This window comes from Bison bison, unplaced genomic scaffold, assembly GCF_000754665.1.
Source record: "Bison bison bison isolate TAMUID 2011002044 unplaced genomic scaffold, Bison_UMD1.0 scf7180017864329, whole genome shotgun sequence".
Lineage (NCBI taxonomy): Eukaryota > Metazoa > Chordata > Mammalia > Artiodactyla > Bovidae > Bison > Bison bison.
This window is the reverse complement of record NW_011494901.1, coordinates 6436650-6454817: the sequence shown is the minus strand read 5'-3', so window position 1 is coordinate 6454817 and position 18168 is coordinate 6436650. Positions and strand designations below refer to the sequence as shown.

The window sequence follows — 18168 nt, the reverse complement described above, 5'->3', positions numbered from 1 at the left end:
TATGTATAGAAAGTGAAAGTGGCTCGGTCGTGTCTGACTCTTTGCGACCCTATAGACTATAGCCTGCCAGGCTCCTCTGTCCATGGAATTCTCCAGGCAAGAATACTGGAGTGGGTGGCTGTTCCCTTCTCCAGGGGATCTTCCCAATCTAGGGATCAGACTCAGGTCTCCCACTTTGCAGGCAGATTCTTTACCATTTGAGCCACCAGGGAAGTACATATATATGTATGGAAACATAAATATACATGTGTGTGTGTGTGTATATATATATATATACACAGAGAGAGAGAGAGATTTATTATAAGGAATTAGTGATCATGGAGGCTGACAAGTCTCCATGAGACTTGCAGTCACTCTCCATAAGATCTGCAGTCAACAAGCTGGAGACCCAAGAAAGCCAGTTTAGTTCCAATCTGAGTCCAAAAGCCTAAAAGCAGCAGAACCAATAGTGTAATTCTAGGCTAAAAGCCAGCAGAGTTTCAACTCAGGAAGAGCCAGTCTGAGTCCCAGAGACGGAGAAAAACAAATGTTCCAGCTCAAGGTGATCAAGCAAGAGGAAATTCCTTCTCCTTTGAGGGAAGGTAAGCCTTTTTATTCTATTCAGGTCCTCAAATGATTGGATGAGTTTCACCCACAGTAGGCAGGACACTCTGCTTTACTCAGTCTGCCTATGCACATGTTAATCTCATCCAGAAACACCCTCCCTGACACATCCAAAATGTCTAGGCCCTCTGTGATCCAGTACAGTTGATACACGAAGTGAACCGTCACATTCCTCTTCCAATGAGTGCTAGTCAAACTGAACTTCAGGTGAAATTGGTATAGTTATAACAAAAATGACTTTCTAGTTGAAATGGATGTTACTGAGGATGTGTGATGTAGCCAGTCCTCTGTGCCGTCACATGTTACTGTGTGCTCAGGACATTTCATTCCAGTGCTGTGCGCTTAGTCGTTCAGTCGTGTCTCACTCCTTGCAATCCACCAGGCTTCTCTGTCCATGGGGATTCTCTAGGCAAGAATACTGGAGTGGATTGCCATGCCCTTTTCCAGGGGATCTTCCCAACCCAGGGATCGAACACAGGTCTCCCACATTGCAGGTGGCTTCTTTACCATCTGAGCCACCAGGGAAGCCCACAATAATTTTGTGGTTATGTAAAGGAGAAAGCAAAAGTCACTCAGTCGTGTCTGACCCTCTGCGACTCAACCCCATGGACTGTAGCCTGCCAGGCTCCTCTGTCCATGGAATTCTCCAAGCCAGAATACTGGAGTGGGTGGCTGTTCCCTTCTCCAGGGGATCTTCCCAACCCAGGGATCCAACCCAGGTCTCCCGCATTGCAGGCGGATTCTTTATCGTCTGAGCCACCAGGGAATCCCAGCATTCCAGAGCATGTGAATAAATGTGATGTCCCTGGGAATGCATTTACAAGCATAAGGCAGGGCCAGAGGCAGGAGGATGTCCTATGTAGAAGGTTGCCTCAGTCACTATCCTAGGAAGGGGTGCTGGTGCAAGCCCTCCGTCTTCCCTTCAGAAGGTGAAAGACTTGCCTTCAGAGATATCACAAGGCATGGAGAGTATAGTACACTTCACAGACGTTTGCAGACAGCAATGGCATTTTAGTGCCTGTAGTCAGAAGGTAAATCATTTGCACAATCATGATTGATCCAAAATTCAGAAATTGTAAATGTGCTGCACGTTGGTCTTATTTAGAAACCAAATATTGCTGCTTATGTGGTAGCAGCAATATTCTTGCCTGGGAAATCCCATGGACAGAGAAGCCTGGCAGGCTACAGTCCATGGGGTTGCAAGAGTTGGATGCAACTTAACGACTAAACCACTGCAGCAGCAAGTTTGCCCCCTAGCAATTGGGGGTGTCGACCGCAGTGGTTCAGAGCATGCAACTATCAGGCCTCCTCCTGCTGCCAACACAGAAGCGAAAATGGGGAAACTTGTAGAGTTTCAGAGTAGAAAACAAGTTATAAAAACAATGGCTGAAGAAGCCTTGTGTTAGCTAGAATTTGTGCTTGTGTTAGCTAGAATCCATTATCTTTATAATGAATCGCTAAAGAGATTGTATCTATATAATGTTGTACCCACTGCACTGTCATCTTGCTCATGATACAGTCCGAAAACAGAAACAGAGAACATAACGAACTTGTCCTCAGGTCATGCGGCAAGTAAGTACCAGAGCTCTCTGTAGGAGTTTGAAAAGAGAGTCTGGCTGCATGTCTAGTCACCAAACTAGATGTCCCATCTAGAGAAGTGGGTCCTCTCTCTGCAACTCAAACAAAACCACAGTCTCTCCCAGTAACCCCATAGCGTTGCTGCCTTGTCCTGCCAAGGCCCAGGGGGATTACTGAGCAAAGGTTCTCCTTTTGTGTTTTCAAGCCGTGCCACTTAAGCCATAGGTAGAAGTTTATGGGGGTGAAATGAAGACCAGCCCTGGTGGAGTCAGAGCCTCTCCTCTGGACCCTTCACCTAACTTGAGCCTTTTATGCCCTGCCCATTCCATCCACCATCAACTACAAGCCACTTAAAATTTTTTATTGCCTATTCCACTTAAGACTTGAATTTTCCTTTGGAGTTTTTGTTAGTTTTATAACAAAAATCTTGGCACTGAATTTTAATTTCCATAGCAGTAGGGTAGCCCTCAGGAAATATTTCCCTCTCCTCCCTTGGTCCTCATCACAAAGAAAGAGGGCCGCCTCGTCTTCCTTTGTGAGGAAAGCTGTGGACTGGAGATGCAGCAGTGAGCAAAGCAAACAGGGCCCCTGCTCACAGAGTGTATAGTTTAGTGGGGAACACAAACATGATTCAGAGACTTACATATAAATATAAAGCTTACTGTGACAAGTCCTATAAAGGAAAGGTGCAGAGTTCAGTGGGCCAGAATGGGCAGTTGACCTACTCAGGAAGGTCCAGGAAGTCTTCCCTAAGGAGGTGACATAGAGTGAAGATCTGGAGAGAAAGGAGAGTGTGTCACAGGAAAAAGCTGCTCAGAGGCCGTAGACCCAGGCAGGAAGGAGTATGGGGATTTTGAGCAACCAAGAGAAGACCAGCGTGGCTGGAGAACAGTGGATGGGGATGTGGCAGATAATGAGGGAAGAGAAGGAAGCAGAAGCAAGACCATATCCAGCCCCCATGAAGCAGGGCTTATACACCTAGAGCAGTTCTTGCAACTTTAACTTTTCATTAGAATCACCTAGGGAGTGTTTTAGAAATACTGATCAGAAGATCCCACTCCAGAACAATTCAATCCAGACTTCTGGAAGTGAAACCCAGGCCTAAGTTTTGTTTGCTTGTGTGTTTGCTTGTTGTAAGGCCTCCAGATGATTTTATTGTGAAGTTCAGAATGAGAATCATTGCCCTGCAGCAAAGAGGAAACAATATAACATTTAAAAGATGTATATATTGTGTGTTTGGGGGGAGATGGATGTCATCATCAGATTTACACTTCAAAAAGCATCCTTTAGCTAGAACCATGGAGTAAGAAATGCTAGGAAGTAAAGATTTCAGAAAGGAGTCCAGTTGAGTGACAAGTAAATGATGCAACAACTTTGGATTAGGGTAGCAGCAATGGAGGGCTTCCCATATGGTGCTAGTGGTAAAGAATCCAGTGGAAATGAAAAGAAATGGGTAAAGATGAGAGACTTCTCTTCGATTGAACAACTGGGACTGGTGGAATGGTGAAATGATGGACTTGGTACAGGAGAAAAGGAGATGATTACTGGGGTTCTGCTTATACAGCAGACTAGATAATTGTCCTCTTTATTGAGACAGGGACAAAAGCTAGCCCCAGACATGGTTAGAGTGAGTGCGGGTCTTCAGTTGTGGCCTGTGGAGTATGCTTTCATTGCATACTTTCCTTCTCTTTTCTCCAGGTGATCAATATGTCACTCACCAGTCCTGGCTATTTATTATCCATTAAAACAAACAACAGCTACAACAACAAAATTATTGAGCACTTACTAAGTTCAAGTCACTTGCCTTATTAATCTGCTTTCAATTTACTAGAAGAAGCTTACTTATGAGTGAATAAGCTTTCTTAGTAAATATACATATTTCCCTAGCATAGTTCTATTTCATCTCCTTAAAATTTTTTAATACTGTGTATTTATTAAGACATAGAATGCCAAGTGACAGAAGCCCCACTCCAATAAACTTAAATAGAAAAAACATTTTGTTGTAATGATATAAAGGTATCTCATGGACACAAATTTGAATCTGTAGGAAAAGCTGAAATCAGGAAGTCAGGACTCCATGGTAGCTCTCCTCAGTTCCCTCTCTCTGCAAAAGCTGTTTGTTCTTCTCTCTCCTCACAAACCAGCTTCCATGACATTTCATGTCAGCATAAAAGAAAATAGGGTAACAGACAGTTTGGGAGCTTTAAATGTTAGAGCTCAGACTGACTGACTCATCACAAAATCCAAAATCCTGAGAAAGGAACTCATTGGCTCAGTTGAGCCACATGTCCTCCTTTGGACCAATCAACTGTGGCCAGGAAGTATGAGCTGAGGAAAAGGGGATGGTCCTCCCACACTGATTCATAAACCCCACTGTACTCTGGCTGAAATGGGTGCTCCTATGATAACCCGTGGGTACTGCATCAGTACCAGGCTTGCAAATCCTGGAGAAGCAGAGGTTAGGCAAATAGTGCAAGTTTTCCAATCCATCCCAACTGAGTAAATTCACATATGTGAGCCATCAGCTCCATCTGAGAAGAGTTTCAAAAAGGTTGATACTTTACAAAATATTTTATTTCTTTGGACTGGCGCTATCATGACATCTGAAGTTTCCAAAATTTTGAGAATGTCATATTAGATAGTGATTACACCAGTATATTTGTATTTGAATGTATATGATTTGGACTGGGCTTTTCTGGTGGCTCAGATGATAAAGAATCTACAATGCAGGAGACCTGGGTTCAATCCCTGAGTCAGGAAGATCCCCTGGAGAGGGAATGGCTACCCATTCCAGTATTCTTGCCTGGAGAACTCCATAGACAGGGTAGCTTGGCAGGCTAAAGTCCATGGGGTTGCAAAGAGTCGAACATGACCGAGCAACTAACACTTTTCATGATCCGGACTACAAGGTTTTGAATGGATTCAACAAAGCAATGCACTAACTGTAAAATTATGCTGATTTGAAACATCATTTGCATTCTGTAGATGGAAAATTATATAACAATTTCTAGCTCTTTTGATTCTCATTAATATTTGATTAACACTGACTCCCCAAAGCCCTAAAAGAAGGAGCAGGGGTTGCAATTTCAATTGCATTTGGGAAAATATGTACTTTGTTCCCTTGGAAATGAAGGAGAACATATTAAATGACAAGTCAGGAAGAAGCTGGTTTTGACAGTGTTTTCTTTTGAAGCTCTAAGATAAAATGAGGACTTTGCATATGACGGGTGATGAAAATGATCAGAAATAAAGATTTTGGCTGGGCTTTCTTATGGATGGGCCTCGAACAACATTAGGAAGTGATCAGGTCGATATTTGCATTCTAACTTCTCAGGGTGGGGCCCTCTTTGTAGACCATACTCATGTATTCATGACTTTTGGAATGTCCCTCAAGGCATTTACCATCCAGTTAGAATTAAACGAATGCATGGTTAATACCGTTTATAAAACTTCTACTTCTGAGAGTCCAGTAGACAGTCTACATTAGTTTTATTTTTTTTAATTTTTTTGTGCTGCTAATGAAACTTTTATTTTAATGAGTCACAGTTAACATCCAAACTATTGAACAATCTTCAGAGAAAACTGGAATGTGCAAGGCTGCAAAGAGAAGTCAAGGGATGGGAATCCAGGCAGGCATGAGCGGCCCTGCCCTGCTGCCCTGACAAAACTGTGAAATAACTGCCTCCAGACACTTTCATCGGGCTTCCCTGGTGGCTCAGTTGGTAAAGAATCCACCTGCAATGAGGGAGACCTGGGTTCGATCCCTGGGTTGGGAAGATCCCCTGGAGAAGGGAAAGGCTAGTGACTCCAGTATTCTGGCCTAGAGAATTCCATGAACTATACTCATGGGGTCACACATTTATCAGCACAGACTGAGTTTCCTCCCTATTGGCCTCTCTTTACTTACCTTTAACTTCCTTCTCCATCTTCTGGAGGGTCGCTCTGATTCGTTCCAGTCTTGCTCTCAACTCATCTTTAACTCTTTCCTGCTAAGGCGCTAACTGAAAATTGAGGTGTTGTCTCAAACACAGCAGGGCAGCGAATTGAGGATTTAGATTCTGGATCCGTGTCTGCTGTTATCAGTGTCATCTGGAGGTCAGTTTCTCTCATGTGCCCAGACCTCAGTTTCCTCACCTTTAAGACAAATGGGAAAGAATTAGATGCTAAACTCTCTCCCGGATATTGCATGTTAGTCTATGTAATAACAGCTTTCAGATGTGTTTGTATTCTAAAAGGTATGAAGAGAACGGTCCCTCTCCCTCCTCCAGTATAATTCAGAAGAAGGGTCAGCACACTCTTTCTGTAAAGAGCTAGTAACAATTTTAGGCTTTGTGAGTCATACAGTCCCTGTTGCAACTACAAACTCTGCCAGGTGAGCATAAAAGCTGCACAGAAAGGGGAGTTATTTACGATAATAGGTGGTAGGCTGAAGTTAACCTGCAAGATAGAGTTTATAAACCCCTGGTTTAGAAGATGCTGTATGAGACCAAGTTGCTTGAGTTCAAAACTCAGCTGTACCAGGTCCCTGATCTTTTTGTGCCAGTTTCTTTATCTGCAAAGTGGGAGAGATGGCACAGTGGAGAAATTAATTCTTATGTGTACAGCATGTAGACCAGTGCTTGATTCATAAGAAGTGTGGTTAGCGGTTATTCTCTTCCCTCTTTTCAAATTCATGTTATGTTTCTGCACACTGTCTTTCTGTTGATGAGCTTAGCCCAACAACCTATTCTGCAGGGAGGTGTTACTAAGGCAAGGGCCACTGGCCTGCCAGGTGAAGAAAGACCTATCCCTGGACAGAAACTCATCTCTTCTGAGCTTTCTACTGGTGGACAGTCACAGCTGTCTCCAAAGCTTCTTACTAGAGCAAAAGCATATGAGCTTGGCCTGCCTCAGATGAATGGCTCGTATGCCCTCTTGTAGGATACCACCTGAATCTAAGATGAATGGTCTTGTACCTTCTGCAGGGTAGCCTTATTGTTAAGCCAAGAAGTTTCTGAACCCCTTGCTAAGAGAGGATGAATAAGGAAAAGCTTGACAAAGCCACCTCTGTCAAAGTACTGAGCCTTCCTTGGTGGTCCAGCAGTTTAGACTCTGTGTGTCCAGTGCAAGGGTTGCAGGTTCGATCCCTGGTCCGGGAACTGAGATCCCATGTGCCATGAACTATGGCCAGTAAAAGAAGGTACTGAGTCTCATGATGTGTAGAATAACAGATTTCTGGTATTATACCAAGGATTGGTGAGGGAATGTCTCCTGCATGAGGGGAATGTCAGGACACAGTTTTAATGTGGTCCAACATGGTCTGCAGAAGGGAGATGGTGGTGTTGCTGGGTGTAGAGAGGGTATGTGCCATCATTTTTGGCTGGGTAAATGGTTTGGGAAATGGGTACATATTCTTTTTTCCTTTTGAATTGAGTGACTGAAAAAATAGCAGGAATTGCCATTTCTTTGCCACAGAATTGTGTGGTAGAGTCTTTTATAGCATTTCACATTTAAAGAAGCTTTGTCCTTAGATTGCATCATAAGCCTGCATGGTTCCTCCTATTTTTTCATGTGGCTCAGTGCCTGAATTATGTACAAGATTATTAATATTTTACAAGGCCATTGTTGACAGACCTGTAGTCATGTAGACGAGTCATAAACCTTGTCTTCCATAAGTCAACCGTACCTGTTACACTTGGCAAGTGCTTACCAGGCACCAGCTAAACCAGAATCATACCGGTGAGGCCATGGGCCAGACCAGTAAGGCCCACAGCTGGTTTAGGAGATGTAGGTTCTTGTCATGATTCTGTAACTAATTGGCTGTGTGAATTGGAGCATCACCTAACTCAGTATTATGGAGACAGTTATCTACCCTCTCTGAAACTCAGTTTCCTTCTCTGAAATATAACAGAGTTAAACTATTAGGTTGGTTCAAAAGTAATTGCAGTTTTGAATTGTTGAAGTTTGTTGTTTGATATTGGAATACATTCTTAAATGTGGTTATGTTATACATCATTTTAATGTGCATTTCTCACTTTCTGTTTTTTGGTAATGACTTATTACTTGCTGTTTATTTTATATTTATTTTAGACTAGGGAAATGATGTTAGACAAAAAGCAAATTCAAGCAAATTTTTTATTGAGTTAAAAATGGGTTGTAAAGCAGCAGAGACAACTCACAACATCAACATATGGCCCAGGAACTGATAACGAACATACAGTGCAGTGGTGGTTCAGGAAGTTTTGCAAAGGAGACAAGAGCTTTGAAGATGAGGAGCATCGTGGCCAGCCATTGGAAGCTGACAATGATCAACTAAGAGCATCACTGAAGTTGATCCTCTTACAGCTAGAGGAGAAGTTGCCCAAGAATTCAACATTGACTATTCTATGGTCATTTGGCATTTGGAGCAAATTGGAAACGTGAAAAAGCTCAGTGAGTGGGTGCCTTGTGAGCTGATTGGAAATCAAAAAAAATCATTGTTTTGAAGTGTTATCTTCTTATTGTATGCAACAACAACAAACCATTTCTCAGTCAGGTTGTAATGTGCAATGAAAACTGGATTCTAAATGACAACTGGTGATGACCAGCTCAGTGGTTGGACCAAGAAGAAGCTCTCAAGCACTGCCCAAAGCTAAACTTGCACCAAAAAAAGGTCATGGTCACTGTTTGGTTGTCTGCTGCCCATCTGATCTACCTGATCCACTATAGCTTTTTCAATCCTGGCAAAACCATTATATCTGAGCAGTATGCTCAGCAAATCGATGAGATGAACCAAAAACTGCAGCAGGCATTGGTCAAAAGATGGGCCAAATTCTTCTCCACGACAACGCCTGACCACAAGTCGCACAACAAACATTTCAAAAGTTGAACAAATTGGGCTACAGAGTTTTACCTTATCTGCCATATTCGCCTGACTTCTTGTCGGCCCAATCACCACTTCTTCAAGCATGTTGACAACATTTTGCCAGGAAAGTTCTTCCACAACCAGCAGGATGCAGAAAATGCTTTCCAAGTGTTTGTCAAATCCTGAAGCACGGATTTTTACAATATAGGCATAAACAAGTTTATTTCTTATTGGCAAAAATGTGTTGATTGTAATGGTTACTATTTTGGTTAATAAAGATGTGTTTAATCTAGTTATAATGATTTAAAATTCACAGTCCAAAACCACAATTACGTTTGCACCAACCTAATAGATGCAGCAGGTACTTGCCAACTCTGTGATTCAGGATTACCCAAGGAAGCAAATGAGGTGTTCCCAGAGGTGTGAAGTTTTCTGATCAGCCTAGATCCTGAGGGAACTTCCCTGGTGGTCCTGTGGTTTAAACTCGGCCTTCCAAGGCTGTGAGTTCAATCCCTTGTCAGGGAGCTAAGATCCCTCAAACCTCATGGCTAAAAGACATAAAACAGAAGCAAAGTTTCTCCTGGATTTGTAGTGATGATAGATTAGCTGATAATTGCAATGGTTAGATTGAAAGTTGCCTAGAAGTGACTTATCACAGATTGAGGATAAGGAGCACATTAACCAAAAGGGAGGTATTACTGAACAAGGCAGCATATGCTGCAGTCCTACAGTTAAAAAGCCCCAGCCAAGATTTTATTCTGCTGCTCTCCATCTATGAGACTTGGGTCAAATCACATAGCCTTCCCAAGTTATCTTCTTCATCTGTAAAACGGAAATCATGATGCATGTTCTGCCTACAATGTAAAGCAGATGCATCAGTTGAAAGAATTCATGACCAAGCCCTCTTGAATCGTTGCAATCCAACACAAAAGCCATCATAAGCATGGCTCCCTTTTACAACAGAAAGCATAAGATGTATGTTTCAAACATATCCATGGTTAAAGAAGCTCATGTCCTCCCAAACCATCCTAAATAAGGAGTCGTCTTTCCTTCACAATGCATTTTGCTCATAACTGAAGAGAGGAAATCCTTGTTAACATTGGGATACAGTCACCCAACAAAAGATTTTAACTACTTTTAGAAAATTGGTACTGTCAGAATATAGCCTTACCTGATGTAAAGCGTTTTCTTTGCACACCCAGCTTTGCAAGACCTAGAGGAAAGGCAGTGGGGTGGAGAGTAGACTGGAGAGGCTGATGGTAATGGGTTTCCTTTATTCTGTGAGGCTGTCTGAATCCTTGGGGCTCGGACTGACAGTTCTGGATCCCCTCCAGTGGAGGGAACAAAGGCTGGGGTTTCTTTTGAAAAATTCTTTCTGAGGACTGAGATTGTCCAACACAGTTTCCTTGATAAAGGGCTCATTATCTATCAGTGTGACTTTGCCCTTAATTTTTATGCTGGCAGTGCCAACATGAGCATATTTAAGCCAATCCTTTTACCCAGACAGCTGTAACAGCACCCTAACAATTTGTGCCAGTGCTCAAAGCTTGGGTGTAGAATATAATCAACTATGGGTGAAATTTCCAATTAGTTGAATCACCAAGAAATACAATTTATCAGCTTGCTTTTCATCGTATTTACACTTCTTGTCATTTTCCAAATGCAAGCCCATTTTAAATTTAAAAAACATAGAACATTTCAGAATTGCTTCCTTAGGTCAACCGACTCATGTTTATAGATCTAAAGAGGTTGCTTTTGTTGGAGAAAGGTGGCTCCAAACTTCAGAAAAGGGGACCCTCTGAAAAAGAAATCCATATTAACAATGAACATATGAGCAACTAGCCAGAGAGGGAGAGTCTGTTGATGGTGATGGAGAAAATCTTATATATCACCCAAGTCTAAACAAGGTGACTACATTTTAGTCTCTAAAACTGGAAGGACTGGAATGTGACGTTAGCTCAGAAAGCTGAAAGCTAACTAAGTATACTGTAAGCTTTGTAAACGATTTTTAATCAAAATGACAAAGCTTCAAGGAGCCTACACAAAAGGGAATCAAAGAGTACAAGTGAAATAGTACCAAGGGAAGGCGTGTGAGGTGGGCTATATAAACAACACGGCTCACTGATGGGGGACGGGTGCTCCCCATCAGGTGCCTGGGACGCTTTGGTAAGGTTTTCCAAAGGCAGGATGAAACATCCCTCCAGCTTCCCCACCCTGTGTAGTATGGATGTTTTCAGGGTTTACCCACGTTGTAGCCTGTGTCAGGACTTCATTCCCTTTTTTACGGCCAAATGATATTCCACTGCACATCAGTATACTTTGTTTAGCCTTTCATCTGTTCATGAACATTTGTGTAGTTTTCAGCTTTTGGTTATTACGAACAGCACTGTTATCAACGCTGCATGCAAGTTATCTATTTGAATCCCTTCTTATTGTGGTTTTTATTTGCTTTTCCCTAATAACTAAAGATGCTGAGCTTCTGCACTTTATTCTTGGGTAAAGTGTTCAAATCTTTTGTCCATTTTTAAAACTGTTTTGTTTACTTTAAAAAAAAATATGATTGTGTTGTGAGAGTTCCTGACCTATTCTAAACACAAGTCCTGTGTTGGATATATGGAGAAGGCAATGGCACCCCACTCCAGTACTCTTGCCTGGAAAATCCCGTGGATGGACGAGCCTGGTAGGCTGCAGACCATGGGGTCGTGAAGAATCAGACACGACTGAGTGACTTCACTTTCACTTTTCCCTTTCATGCATTGGAGAAGGAAATGGCAACCCACTCCAGTGGTCTTGCCTGGAGAATCCCAGGGACGGGGGAGCCTGGTAGGTCGCTGTCTATGGTGTCGCACAGAGTCGGACACGACTGAAGCAACTTAGCAGCAGCGGCAGCAGTGTTGGATATATGTTTTGCAAATATTTTCTCCAAGATGTGGCTCTTTATTTTCATGAGTGGTTTTTGAGGAACAAATGTTTCTGATGAAATCCAATTTATTGATTTTCTTCTCTTGATAGTTCATGCTTTTTGTGTCCTAGTATTTAAGAACTCTTTCCTAAACCTATGTTCTCTTTTAGAAGTTTTATAGTTCAATTTTTAAGTGTAGATCTGTGATCCATTTTCAGTCAATACCCCATATTCAGTGGGGTACTAACATCAAGGGTCATTTTTGCTTGCATGTAGCTTTCCAGTTGCTCCAGGCCTGGTGATGTTTCAGCACCACTCACTGACTAGTAGCATTAATGGTCCAGTTGCTCTGTCCTCAAATCTGGTTCTGACTTAGACATTCAGAGGTTCTGTCTGAACAACCTTTGCATTCTATTGCTTTAACAGTAACACAAATTAAGAATTTCCAGTTGTTTCATTTAAGCTTCCAGACCTTTCTCCATTACTGAGTGTCCACAGTGTACCAGGAAGTCTATTATTTGCTGGAGTTATACAAAAATACAAGTGGTTCTTGGCATTAAAGAAAATAGCTACAAAATCTCATTTGCATGTTTCATATTTTATCAACTCAAGTTAGATTATCGTATTAATTTTTTTAAAATCCAGCTTCTTATTACAGGGGATTTTGAGAGCAGATACAGAATAGAATTAACTGAAAACTATTACTAAGGTGGCTCATTTACTTCCATTGCATACTGGTTGATTTATTTAGTTTCCTTCCTAAAGTGTGAGGACTAAAGAGCTGAAAGAGACAAGAAATGCCCAGACCACAGATTATGACCAAAGAACTCTGAGTACAGGTGATGATGATCTGACATGTTCACTGAGGGTACAGTCAGGAAATTGCCTCTCCTTCTGATCCTTCAACATGGTTATCAGCATGTACAAGCTCAGAAACAGTAGAATGAGAATTCTCAATCTGTTGGCCTTCTGAATTCTCCCTTTGCTAGGAAGTACTATTTCAGCCAATAATTTTTTTATGCTCCTTGTAATATGTGTTTAACCTGGGTAGCTCACAAAGAGTGGAAAATTTTAAGCTAAATAATACAAAGATTGATTTTTCTCCCATTTTAGTTATCAGGGCAGGAGATAGGGAAAATAAAAATATTGGGCAAAATGTCAGAGTATTTTGCCCCAAGGTTGCTAGCACTGGTATCTTACCCATTACCAATTCTCAGCCATTGAATTCCTGCAAATGTTTGGTGTTGTAGGGAACAGAAGATTCAAAATACATGAGCCTTGAGATTAACAGTTTGACCTCAAGTTCATTATCTTCTTGGGTGTTCTTTCTTTTTTTATTCTTTTTTTAGGCCCACTTAATTTTATGTCATAGATCATCATAAAACTATAAACTGGTGGTCATAACTCTTATGTGGCCTAAACCCAGGGTTCAAAAATGTTGAATGAATTGCCAGCATTTAATAATTGGGAAATCGCCCATTAAAAAAAAAAAAATCTGGATTTCCAACTTCTCTCTGAAAGGCCTGGCAAATCTGGGCTCACATTCCTGCATGGCCACAGTCAGCTAAACTCTAGTACCAGCTGCTTCTTTTAAGACCAGCCATTTAGGCTCCAGTCTCTCCCCAGTTGGCTTTCCTGTGGCACCTTTCCCACCTGGGTCCTTTAAGACAGTGGTTCTTGAACCTGGCTTCAAATACTGGAATCATATGAAGAACTTTAAAAGCTACTGATGACTCTGTTCCAACCCCCAAAGATTTTGATATAATCTGTTGTGTAATCCAGGCATTGGGATTTTTATAAGCTCCCCAGGCAATTCCAAAATTGAGGACTGGTCTAAAAGCATCTCAGAGTTTAACTTGCATACAAAACACCTGGGGACCTCGTTAAAATGCAGATTGTGATTCAGCAGGTCTGGGATTCTGCAGATCTAGCAAGCTCCTACATAGTGCCCATGCTGCGGGCTTTAAGACAAAGGCTTGAAGGCATTTGTTCTTGTTTAATTTTGATTTTGACCCTGAATGACAGACTTAGGTTTCACGTCTAATAGAAGTTTATTCTTTTTGTTTGAAGTTGTTTATTTATTTATTTCTGGCTCTTCTGGGTCTTTGCTGCTGCACGTGAGCTTTCTCTAGTTCAGCGAGTGGGGGCTACTCTCTAGCTGTGGTGCACGTGCTTCTCATTGCACTGGCTTCTCGTTGCTGAGTACAAGCTCAGTCGTTGTGAGGCCCAGGCTTACATGTGCAATCTTCCTGCACCAGGGATTGAATCAGCGCCCCCTGTTTTGGCAGGAAGACTCTCAACCACTGAACCACCAGGGAAGTCCTAACAGAAGCTTATTCTAGCACTCCTGTCATTGAAGTAGCTGGAGTGATGGTAACAAACGAGAATATCCTACTGGTCCTCTTTGAGGAGGGTACTTCTCAGCTTGCTGTGGCCTCTGAAAGCCTTTCAGTGTTGGGGGTCCTTGAGCCCTGTAGGTCTGCCTTCTGAGCCACCTTCGCTCTCACCAACCATAATATCGTGTCACCACACGATAAATCCTCTCTCCCTTTGAGAACTGTACCTCCTTTGACGTTTTGAGCTCTTTGATGGTGGCACTGCTGCCAGCCACCAGTTCGGCTGTTATTGATTGAAAGGTAGTGTTTGCGCATTTATTTGAGCATTTTATTGCAGTGGTTTCCGTGTGTGTTTCCAGATGCCTTAGGCCTGGAGCAATGGTTCTCACACCCTAGCATGCCACTTGGAAGGCATATTAAAACAGATTCACAGGCTCTACCCCCAGTATGTCTATTTCTCTGAGAGGGAATTTGTATTTCCAACAAATTCCCAAGAGGTAATGCCATGGCAGGTCCAAAGACCTAGAGATGCTCTTGGTCTCACCACATGACTTCTTATAACAGTTACATTTTGGGAGTCCAGATAAGATTAGATTAAAGCAAAGGTTATTTTTTAAAAATCTGAATATTGCTGTTCTGGTGACTTTCGCTTTTATTATTCAAGTTAGTAGAAAATGAATAAATATTTGAATATTAGTGAAATGGTGAAGAGATCAATTTAATAGAGATGAAACAAAGACTAAAATTATTCAATTTATGGAAAGAGAGACGTATTGTCCTTCCATGCAACACTCTATGGACTTATGCTTTGTGTTCAAATATGATAGAAAAAATACATATATACTGGAAATAAGTGGCTGAAGTCTATCTAGAAAAAGAAGCTTGATCAAGGATTTCATGCTATTTTTAGTTTAGGGAGAATAGAACACCACTAGAGCAGTATATAAGTGTCTTTCCAGGAACTCATTATGTAGGAAAGGAGACAGCTGGTAAGGTTTCTTCCGGCCCATGCCTAACGGAAACACAGCAAATGTCATAGCAGTTATATCTCAGTTTATTGGATTGGATAAAATTATTCTGTCACAGGGTGAGGCCCCTCCTTTCGTTTATAAAGCTCAATGTATGAGGTCCTTTATTTCACAGGATGCATGGGAATGATGTAGCTTGGTAAACTTCATATTTACTTTTAGATGAAGTGGATTCTTACACCAGTAGGTAGCTGTCTGCTTTTGTATCTCCACCTCAAGAAATACGTTGGAATAACAAAAATGCCAGGCCTGAAAACCCTAAAGTAGAACTAAGCTGTCCATCAGAATGTGAGTCACCTTTAGGGATGACTGTATTTCCCAAGGACAGTCAAATTTCAGGATATTCTTCCTCTACTTCCATTGTCCATTAAAAATAAAGAAAAGAAAAAAACAACGGAATTAAAAAAATACCTGAAAAAAAAAAAAAAACCCCACCAAATTCAAAGTTTGAGAAAAGTAAGTTGTTGGTTTAAAAAAAAAAAAGTAATATTCTTGCAAGGAAATTGGGAACAGGGCTTTAGGGCAAGTCGACTGGGCGGGTGCAGGTCTCGAAACCGCAGAAAGAGGAATCTGGGAAGAGGTTTTTAAAAGGCGGACTATTACATGTTTTTATGGGCGAAAGAGGAACAGAGCGGGTGGTGGCATCCCATCATATCGTCAGAGGAAGGTTTGTATCAACAGCAGATTTTTCTTGAGCAACTAAAATAATGAGGACTAGCTGAAAAATGTGCATTAGAAAATTAAGAAATTTAAGGAATTCACAGTTCACGTGAGCTTTCTCCCACCGACCCCACGAGCAACTGCGGTCTGCCTGAGCGACCTACATTTGCTCCGTCATCTCAGGACAGGGAGGGATCAGTCAGCGTGCGCCCTCCTCATAAAACTCTGCCCTTCTGGCGGGCCCGCCTGGCTCCCGGGGGCGGCAGTGCCAGCCAGGGTCCTGGAGTTCCAGGCAGGCTGCGGACGCCCGTCCCTCCGGTTCACCCTTTCACCCCTCCTTCACCCCGAGGCGCCACGCGGGGTGGCGCGGTTTTTCCGCCCACCCCCGCGGCCGCACTGGCCAAGCCGAGAACTGCAGGGCCTCCGGCTTTGGCGAGCCTGGAATCCGAGTCCTCCCAGCCTCAACCCCTGCGCTGGGACGCTGGGGGCTCGAAAGAGGCTGGGGTGTGTTTCAAGACACCGCGATTAGAGACGCAGCTTCTAAGTCTGAACTCGTCCTCGGTCTCTCGCAGACCTGCCGCCTCCGGTCTCGAAGACGCCCGGCAGCCGGCTCAGCCCTAGGCGGGAAGCAACCTGGCCGGGCTGGCGGGCGAAAACCCAGAGCACTCGGCCGGGTAGCCCAGGGCATCCCCGCGGCTGGGGGCGGAAGGCGAACCGGGCCGCAGGAAGAGTCGGCAGGAACCGAGCTCCGCCCAGCTAGCCGCCGGGCTCGCAGGCCGCGCGGTGAATGGCAGCGGCGGAGGGCGCGGTGCCAGCGGAGAGGGGCGGAGCCGCGGGCGCTGGTTGGCGAGGGCTCGGGGGCGGGGCTCGCGGGGCGGGGCCGGAGGCGGGGCCGCTGCCCGGCGCTGGAGCTGCGGGCGCACGGAAAGGAGTCGCGAGCAGCTGGAGCGGAGTTGGAGGAAGCGGCGGCCACGGCTGGCAGCGGGTTGGAGACGGCGCGCTCGGGTCGGGAACGGCTGGCGGGTCTGAGCTGGGTCAGGGGCTCATCGGAGCCGTGCGCGCCAGAGGCTGCCGGTGCAGCCTGGGCCCAGCAGAGGAAGGAAGCCGGCCGGCGGGGGAGGTAGGCGGCGGCAGCGGGTCCGGGTGTGTGCTCGGGAGGGGGAGGCGGTGCGTGCGCGCGCGGCCACCGCCGCTCTCTTCCTGTCACCAGCAGCCGCTTCTCCTTCTGCAGAACCGAGCCGGGGGAAGCGAGCCGGCCCCCGTCCTCCCTGCCGCTGGCATCTGCCGCCCTCCGGGCAGCCGCGGGTTCCCTTCGCGGCCAGCGTCCCCGCGTGCTCCCGGTTCCCTCGCGGCTCCCGTTTCCCTGGTCCTCTTCCGAGCGGGGTGTGCGCGCCGCCGGGAGCATTCGTCCCCGGAGTTGCAGGCGAACTCGGGCTTCCGCCACCTATCCGTCACCGTACACTTTCCTGAGGGTTCCCCCAGTCGCCCGGCTGCAGTTTTCCGGAGCCCTTCAGCGGAGAAGAGCTCCCTGACCGCCGGCTTCGCGTAGCGGGCTGGATCTCTGCTTTCCCCCGCGCTCTCCGGCTGCAGCCGGGTCGCTGCCCGGGCACTTCCCCGGGGCGGGCGGGGGTCCCAGGAGCTCGCCCGCGGCCCCCGCCCTTCGAAGTTTGCCTCCCTCCTCTTCCGGGGTGGGGGAAGTGTGCCTCGGGGCGGCCGATCGCCGGGGCCCTAACTCGGCGTGTGGTGCCGGCCGGGCCTGTGGCAGGTTGTTGGAGGCAGATTTAATGGGGTCTTCGGATAGCCCGGAAATCTAGCTTTTTGTAACGTGGGGCTAGACTGGAGGGACCGGCCCCGCAATATGGAGCCGGCTAGAGGGAGCGAGAGAGCGTGCAAGCCCGAGCTGAAAGATCGTGCGGAATTGTCTGGAATCCACAGCTCTCACGCTCACTTCCCAAGGGCAGAAACTGCCCGGCAGATCACAAGACAAAGAGAACAGGAAAGCTCAGGCCAACCGCTCGAGTGCAGAAATGTACTTTGGTAACCAGATTCGATCGTGTAATGAAAGGGTGTGAGCGGAATGGCTGTTACATGTTGAATGCAGAATGTGTGTGAACTGGATTTGGGGAAATTCTGCTTCCCTGGACGTAGTTTGATATTAGAAAGCTCTCACGTTTACCGTTAATCTCTGGTGTAGCTGCAGCACTGCTGGTACATAAGTGTGAGTTTACTGGGTTGGGG

The 18168-nt window shown here is 44.7% G+C and overlaps 2 protein-coding genes across 4 annotated transcripts in view; one reads left to right on the top strand and one right to left on the bottom strand.

The window, feature by feature from the left end:
• Positions 1–16441: 16441 nt before the first annotated feature.
• LOC104998459 (caskin-1-like) lies at positions 16442–17335 on the bottom strand. The gene has a single exon (XM_010853612.1). It carries the CDS (start codon positions 17333–17335, stop codon positions 16442–16444), a length of 894 nt encoding a protein of 297 aa, XP_010851914.1.
• Positions 16830–18168, top strand: part of PIK3R1 (phosphoinositide-3-kinase, regulatory subunit 1 (alpha)) — a 95669-nt gene continuing 94330 nt past the window's right edge. The window contains exon 1 of one of the 3 annotated variants that reach the window (XM_010853600.1): positions 16830–17050. The gene's annotated coding sequence lies outside the window, so the exon portion shown is untranslated. Of the gene's footprint in view, positions 17051–17605; positions 17968–18168 lie in introns of those variants that run through there. The other 2 variants (XM_010853601.1, XM_010853602.1) reach the window with 2 other exon arrangements.

Excerpts from the sequence above, each read along its gene's own strand:
- LOC104998459 (XM_010853612.1), bottom strand. The coding sequence starts at position 17,335 with ATGCTCCCGGCGGCGCGCACACCCCGCTCGGAAGAGGACCAGGGAAAC.